General features: G+C 54.6%; 1 protein-coding gene across 1 annotated transcript in view; it reads right to left on the reverse strand.

Moving 5' to 3' along the window:
- The window catches only part of MYO18B (myosin XVIIIB), a 78,618-nt gene that overhangs the window by 52,800 nt on the left and 17,557 nt on the right, over positions 1–8,261 (reverse strand). The window contains 6 exon segments of the mRNA XM_009334425.1: positions 360–519; positions 651–798; positions 1,285–1,365; positions 2,735–2,927; positions 5,168–5,258; positions 6,139–6,309. Of these exon segments, the coding sequence (XP_009332700.1) occupies positions 360–519; positions 651–798; positions 1,285–1,365; positions 2,735–2,927; positions 5,168–5,258; positions 6,139–6,309 (844 nt within the window).

The following is an 8,261-nucleotide window of genomic DNA, read 5'->3' on the forward strand; positions in this document are numbered from 1 at the left end:
CCCGAGATCCCATCCCCTCCTTGCCCACCCGCGACCGTATCAGCTCTGTCGCCTGGGCTGTGCGTTGGGCAGGAGGTGGGGGGACAGGCAGGGACCCCTTACAGCCAGTGCCAAGGCCATTGCCCACCCTGGCTGACCTCGGCCAGGTTATGGGTCCTCTCCTCCCCATTGGGATGCCTCACAACCCTCTGCCTTCCCCACCACGAATCACCTCTCAGAGCTGGGGCAGGTTTGCAATCTCCAGTCCCAGCTGGAGCAGCACGGCTCACGGTGGGAGTCATCCCAAACCGCTCTCACGGGCACGGGGATGACTGCCGGCGCCGTGGCAGACCAGCCCTGCGGCACCCCCTCGTACTTACACCTTGGACCGCTGCAGCACCTGGATGGCATTTTGTGCCGAGAGGTTGAGCTTGGCTTTGCTGACCCAGCCCGTGAGGTCGTAGCGCACAGGGTCCGTGCCCAGCTGGTGGGAGATCTCGAAGTGCAGCGCCTGCTCGCACCTGCGCATGTAGCTGTCCCCTGCCATGGCACCCCAGAATTGCCCGAGAAGAAAAGCCCAGTGAGATATTTAATTTGTTGCATGGTTTCTTAAATTGCCAAAGCTAAATGGCGATGCCAAAGGATGGGCAGCTGAGCTGACCCAGACTTACCCTCCTGACTGGGTCCCTTCGTGATGAAGTAGGAGCACAGGCGGTCGAAGGCAGCTTCGTCCCCGGAGCCTGGGATCAGCACCTCCTCGTCCAGGATCCACAACAGCCCCCTGCGATCGGCCCCCAGGCTGCTGGGCAGCACCTGCGGCAGACAAAGGGAGATGGCCTTTGGTGACAGGGAAGGGGCAGGAAGGCTCTGGACAGTCGTCTCCAGCCACAGCCATGCCAGCCTGCTCCCACTTTGCTTCCCACCACCTCTGCTCAACCATGTCCCCTGCCCCAGACCAGCCAGACCAGGGTCAGGAAACCCTCCTGGCCTGATCCAGCTCTGGACATCACCCTTGAGACCTCCGCAGTCACACTGTGTCCCGGAGGGGCAAGTCATCCCAGCTCTGCAGCCAGGCTGGGAGGGGTGCCCAGAGCAGGGCTTGACCAGGAAGGGTGCTTGTATTTTAAAAAGCCAAAAAGGTCCAGGTTGATGCTGTGCACTCCCCTGCAACACCCTGGGCTGCTCTATGCAAAACACACCACGAGGTCCCACTCTGCCCCTGAAATCCTCACTCCTCTGAGCACAAGGATGCTTCAAGCATGGCCAGAGACACCAACTCCCACCATGGCCACAGGGACAGGTTACCTGTGAGGAGCTCAGGTCAATGATGGACAGCGTGGCCAGTGGCGAGCGCTCTGGAAGATCAAAAGAGACCTCAACATTTTCCTGGAAAACATTATTTAAAAGCTTGCTTCAGTCATGGTCTGGCATCTGAAAGCCAAGAGGAGATCTGTTTGCACGGAGGGGGAGGAGGATGGTGCGGGCCGTGCTCCCGCTTGGCTTTGCAGGGATCCAGTGCTGGCGGAGCAGAGCAGCCACCGGAGACACCTCTGCTGTGATGCAGAGGCACGGCGACGTCTGCCCCCGCAGGCAGGGCTGTCGGGACCACTGCACCCAATGGGCTTCTGCAGCACTTTGTGGATGTCAGACAAGCTGCATAAATCATGGATATGATAATAAATGAAGACTTAATGAGAAAGCACTAAGAAAACAATCAATTATTTAATTTGCAGCTTGCAGGCATTGTTTCCCTTTCTCAACCAAGGGCTTCGAACCCCCGGCTGCAGGGCTCACCCACCACCCGCGGTTCTAGCACCCGCTCCCAACACCCCTCCATGCCAGGCCCTGGAGCACGGGGAGCCCCGCCGGGAGGGGCAGGGTAAGCACGGCTTGCTCTCGCTCACGTGTGAACCGGGGATGTTCAGCAAGAGCCATAGTTTTAATGTCTCTCCATGGTAACACGGTGAGATTTTGCTCAGGGGTTCAGGTTTCCAGCCTAAGAGTGCAGGTGGAGCAGAAAGCAGCAGCAGGGCCCAAGTTTCTTCCTACCAAGGGCACGTGCCACCATCACCCCCATGTGTGACCCAGCTCTGGGAGTAGATGGGTCACTGGGGCTCGGGCTCACAGTCACAGTCCCACGGCTCACAGGGAAATGTCTTGCACCAGGACAGCCTTCCTTAGCCAGCAACAAAACCAAGGCAAGGCGAGCCTGCTGAGCCTGCTGTCACTTCAAGCCTGGCCAGTAACTACATATTCATCACTAGTGAAGAGCACATATATACGTACTTGGCACAAGTGATGGGTGAATATTAAGCCATGGGAATGCAATTATTTTCCCAGGGCTAGAGGTATTAAAGTAACTTCTGCAAGCTTAATAAGTTCATCTCTGCTTGCTGATTTTTCAGCAGCTTATTTCTGCAAAAAAGTATCATTTTCCTTTCTATTCTCTACTATTCTCTACAGCACCCAAGGAAAACCTCAGCTGCACCAACGGAAGGGCGTGAAGCCTCCTGAGCTGGAACAAGTTTGCCCAAAGAGATGCCCAGACAGCTTGGCATTTCTAGCACATCAGAAATACCCAAGAGGATCCGTGACTGGGCCAGCGGGGGGACAAGAGACCCGTCTCAAGGCTACTGCTCCATATAGACCCCTCATTTCTGCAACGCTCCTCCCATTAAAGCTGCTGAAGTGTGTTATTCGGTCACACCATGGCAGGGCACAGGGACCCGTGGGGCTCCCAGCCCTTGCTCCTCACCTCTCTGTACCTCTCCATTTCTGAAACAAAGGTTTTCTCGTAGAAAAGGGCCTGCAGCCGCTCGTGCACGTAGTTGTGGCAGAGCTCTTCAAAAGTCGCTGCTCGCTTGCCCCGCTGGTGCCGTGGGTTGTGAAAGCCAGGAGTGTCCACCACCGCAATGGAGGCCATGGAGAGGTGCTGGGAGGAGAAAGACCTGGGGAAAGAGCCGCACACACCACAGGGTTTTACCCACGGACGTGTCTGAGCTCTGCCTTCAGAGGTGACACTGCCTCTTCCCCCGATGTGCACGTCCCTGGGTGGGCACCATCCCATGCACCAGCCCAGCACTTCCCATCTCCACCTCTCCCAGTGTCTCCGGTCAAGGAGAACCCACACGTCCTGGCACGGCTCTCTTGCTTCTCCCTTACGCTTCACCCACCTCTTCTTTGATCTACTCAAGCCAGCGTCTCCTCCCAGCCTGGATGGAGACATGTGGCACAGGCTGCTCCTGACCTGGCCTAACGAACACTTAACAGTGGGGTGGGATGAGATGCCACCCTTCCCACGCTTGGCCCCATCCTGGCACTCTAGTTATTTGAAGTACTACATCTTCATCCAAACATGTTAAGTTTGATGGACCAGTTGATTTGAAAAGTGGCACGTGACGCCAACACTGAGGACAACGTGAGTATCCAAAGCCCCAGCTGCTGCACCGTGCTGTGCCATCTGCAGCATTTCTACAGGAGAAACTGTGACGTTCAGCTCCTGAGGAAACCTCTAATAGGAACCACAGCCCATAACACGCGTGATCTGAGAAGCAGACATCAAGGAGCTTCTTGGGAGAAACAGATGTTTACTTCTTAAAATGTTGCTTGCAGCCATTTCCACTATTTCAGATAAGGATAGCAGGGGAGTCTGACCCTGAGAAACCTCCGAGACTGTTTTTAATGCATATTTCTGAAACAGCCATTGCGTTGTGTTGCTTTGCTGGCTGCAGTGCTGCCTCTTCCCCAGCAGCCCCGCCGGCAGGGCAGCCTGCTGCTGCTTCAGCGAGATTAAAGGAGATGCATTTCTCCTTGATAGCAAGGCACCAAGGAGACCAGCACCTCCATGAAAGCACAGGGTTGAATGAAGAAACAGAAGTATGTTTATGGATTGCTTGCAGAATTTCATAGCAGCACCCTCCTGCAACCGGAGTTGAAAAGATTCACATTCACCATCAACCCACTGAGGAAACAGCATTTTCAGGATGCACTGAAACATGCCTCTTCACCTGGATCATTGTTACAATGGTTTAATAGGTTTTGGTGGGCTGGTGCGGAAAATAAAGATGGGCAAAAGAAAGCTACCTTTAAAGGGAAGAGGGGACCCGGGACGCATCCCGAGTTAATGCTGTTATTCAGGAGAATCTGCAATATTTTGCTCTTCTGTCAGCCCTTAGAGCACCATCAGCAATTTCCCTTTGGAATGTGGTTGCTAGGAATTACAATAAAAATATTCAACTGCAGGTTAAAATAAACCTGCAACAATAACACAGAGTATTTTTGGGCACCAGCTTTTATGTGGATGTTGACTTCAACAAACTGAGTTGCGCATCAGAACTGAGAAAATTGAATGGTTCAGGGGCCTGATCCTTATCCCGGTGTTAAATTATTCCATTTATCCAAATAGATCATTTTGGATTTAAACCACCTGAAGAAAGAGATACATCAGGCCACAGAGGATGTCCTTCCCATCCTGGCTCTCCAGATGGAAATAAGCAGAGTGAGGACAAGCCCCCGGTGCAGAGGAAGGTGCCGCCTGCTCAGCCGCACCAGCACCCGGCAGCAGGACGCAGACGCAGCCTCCCAGGGCACCTCGGCAGCTACTCTGGTGCCAGACCCTCTCAAACCTGACATCTCGATCCTCTCCTGCGATAAATCTTTTACCACGAAGTGACTCCTACCATGCATCTGCAGGGCTTGTTGTGGAATTCCCTGACTGGTTTATTGCTCTGCCTGTATTGGTAACCTTGATTTCGGTCTGCAAAGTCGCATCTATTATTAATAGGTAGCTGGGCTGCTCCTCTCGGTGCTGCGATGCCCTGCGCTCCACCGCTCGGCACGTCTGCTCACAGTGCTGCCTCCCAACAGGCAGCTTAGCAGCTGCAGCAGAAGCGGTGCCAGCCAGGCGCTGCCCGCGCCGGCAGGAGGGGCAGGACACGTGCTGCCCCGTGCAACACCCAGATGCACAGACTGCTGCTCCGTGGGGCCCTTCATCCCTGGTGCCGGCTCATGTGGGGCCAACAGCCCGTGGAAGGTCCCAAGTGCCCGCATGCTCTCCCAGAAGGAGATTTTCAGATAACTTTCATGCCTCTCTCCAGAGAGCCCCCAGCGTAGGTTCCTCTTTAGCAGCCCCAGGAGAAGGAGCTATCGCCCACAGACACCCTCAGCGTGGCACCCGGCAGCTCCGTACCTGTTGATCAGTGAGACGACCGCGGCAAAGAGCTCTTCATAGAGACCCGAAGCCATCCCCTCCACACACTCCACACCCGTCATCTTGGGCCCTGGCACAGGCAGAGAGAAGAGCAGGCAAAGGCACATCATTTATTTCCAGCTGAGTTCAGCCTACGCAGAGCCGAGCCAGTAGCAGGGGATTCCCTCGCTCGCTGGGCAGGATAACCCGCATGGCTCCCAGCCTCTGCCTGCCAGGCACGGCATCGCTCCGGTTACACAAGCAGTGCACATCCACCCGCCTGCCTCCAGCTCCTCTAGTGCCTCCTGCCTAATGTATATTTAAGAAATAAAACTATGGCCATGTTAAAGGCCAGTTCTGCAAGTTCTTGCCTTTATTGGAATAATTTGCAGAGGCCCGGCTGTGATTCTGCCTCCTAGGACGAGTCAGGCGTGGAAAGCTGACCTTAAAGCCAGGCGGTATCTCACCCCACCCACCATGTGCATGCTGGATCTGCCTCTGTGAATTAGATCCATATATTAATTCGAGGCTCAGCAGCAGTTTGTCCAGCAGGAGCACAACTCCCCACCATGTCCAAGTCTCCTTGCAGCATGCGGGCGCACGCAGCACAACACCAGCGCAGCTTCATTTGTGGACACGGGGAAGGATGCTCACCCTGCTGCCCTCCTGGTTTGGGTTTTTTTTTTCCCCCCTTTTCTAGGGAGATCTCTCACAGCATTTAATCCACATCACTTATCTGCCAGTAGCACTATCTGAATTTGCCTGATCTTCAGGTGTCCCTAAGGAGTGACAGGCAGGGTCAGCTATAGAGCTGAGCGTAGCTACGTGACAGAGCACAGTTAATAATTTAATTAATACGAACATACTTAAATGGACCTCACTGCCTGAAAAGAAAAGTCCAGAGCAGCGCAGAGCACAGCACTTCCCTATCACCCATAAATAAAGAAAAAAGGGATGCAGCATCCCGGTACCTGCCAGACTCTCCTCCGCCGGGGGCAGCCGGCTGCCTCGTGCCATGACCTGCGCCAGGATCTGCTTCAGGTGGTGTTTGAAGACGGCGGTGGTGAGCTCCTCCAGGTCGCAGCCCAGCACCTCTGCGGCGTTGCTCGCACACTCGAATTTCATGAACTGCTTCCTGCCAACTGGGGAGGGGGATGTGGGGGGCACGAACGGGTCAGGCAGAGCCAGTCCGAGCGGAGCCGGGCGCAGGCTCGGCACCTCTGGCAAACATCCCTGCCCACTTCCATGTGCAACCCCTCAAAATCAAAATAAAATAAAACAAAAAAGGACTGCTGTTTGCAGCGTGGGATGGGGAGGTGGGTAGAGGTGCTGTACCACTGCACCCCACTTTCCTTCCATCCCCCCAAGACTGCTGGATCAGCCCTTCCCTCGCATCCCTAACGGGCAGTTTCAGACCAGGCACTGCCCTTGCTGACCCGCTCAGAGCGACGACCCTGCAGACCACAGCCTGGAAATGCCCTTTGGGCAAAGACCTAGCCTGGGCAAAGCAGGCAGGAGCCGTGCCGGTGGGCAGGGAGGGGGCATCTGCCCCCCAGCATCACTTCGACACTTGGCTGAGACGGAGATGCAGAATGGCTATAAATCAACCCACATCAAAAGATGGTTTCCACCTTGAAGGCATGGCTGCTAGGAGGAGTTTTAGCATTACCTCATTCCCCATCTGCGTAACATCACTAACTGAACCAAAAAGCTTTTTCCTCCTTAAAGTCCATCTGCCTCCTCCTGCAATCCCTTCTCCTTCAGGCACAACTCCCGTATCTCTCTCTAGGCACTGGACCCAGTCTCGGTGGCCTGCCCGGCTCCCGCTCCCGCAGCGTGCAGTACGGGGGGCTGCCCTCCCTACGCACAGGCTTCTGCTAACTACAGCTGTAAGGATTTTCTCAGCTTTGCAAGATACTTATCATATTAAAAGCTGGCTGACTCGAGAAAGGTTGAAGGATTTGTCCCTCGGGCAATCATTTAGCATAAGAGGACCTTTTTTTTTTTTTTGGTCAGAAGATCAAAACTTTAAGGATCTCTAATCAATGCTTTTGAACCTATTTTCCCCACTATAGTGCTCCCCAGGTGCTCAGAGCATCCCACCTGCCCAGCAAGACCAGGCAGAGAGAAAGAGACCTGCTTCAAGATGTTTTGAGGCAATTCAGAGCGAGTCAGGGACCAGGTGGACCATGCGACCTACCCAGGCTGCTGCTGCGAGCACGGCACCAGTAATGTTGTGCATTTCAAGACCTTCAGTGGAGCAAACTAGCAGATGTGTTTATGGAAGCTGATGGGATTACGAACCAATCCCTCAAAATCCCGGATCACCTTCCTCAGCCCCAGCAATATTTGCTGCCCCCATCAGCCTGAGAGCAGCACTCATCCCAGCGCCGTCAGCAAACAGAGGTGGCAGACATTATTTACATCCAGCAATAGCAACTCCAGCTTAATGATTAAAATCCATAGGGAAGCAATCTACAGGATAAATCCTTTTACAAATCCAGGAAGGAAAGGTGCTGCGGAGGCAGCCAGCCAGCACACGCTCAGGAACACGGGGGGATGAGCAGAAACGGGAGCAGACGAGCGAAGTCCCCCAGAGACCTCTGGGTAGCACTTTTAGGTGGTGACTGATGAGGACCCAGCCCGGGGGCTCACGGCTAAGATGAGCCCTTAAAATACAGCAGGCGGCTGGTGGCAGGGGAGAGGGTTTGGGATGGAGAACAGGAGATGGCCACATCCTGGCCAGCCCCATGGGGGACCGGGGTCCCCCGCTCCTGGCTGAGGTGATGCACAAAGCAGCAAAAGGCCATGTTCCCCAGGGCCGGGGATTGAGGGGTGCTTTGCAGCACACCCGTGAGTCATCCCCCCCTTTCCCTTCCCCTTTGATCTTTTCCCATTATTTTTTATTCTGACTGAAGGACTCCAACATCAAGGGCTGTGCTGGAGCAAACAGAGGAATTGCCTCAACAATCCAGGCTTTGATTTATTTTGTTTTCACTTGTTTTCATTTGAGCTGGCTGGACAGAGGCTGATCCCCATCAGACAGAAGATCTCCGCACACTGCTGCATGCTGGGGAGCGGAGGGGCTGGGGGG

Source organism: Pygoscelis adeliae, unplaced genomic scaffold (assembly GCF_000699105.1).
Source record: "Pygoscelis adeliae isolate BGI_AS28 unplaced genomic scaffold, ASM69910v1 Scaffold262, whole genome shotgun sequence".
NCBI classification, from domain to species: Eukaryota; Metazoa; Chordata; class Aves; order Sphenisciformes; family Spheniscidae; genus Pygoscelis; species Pygoscelis adeliae.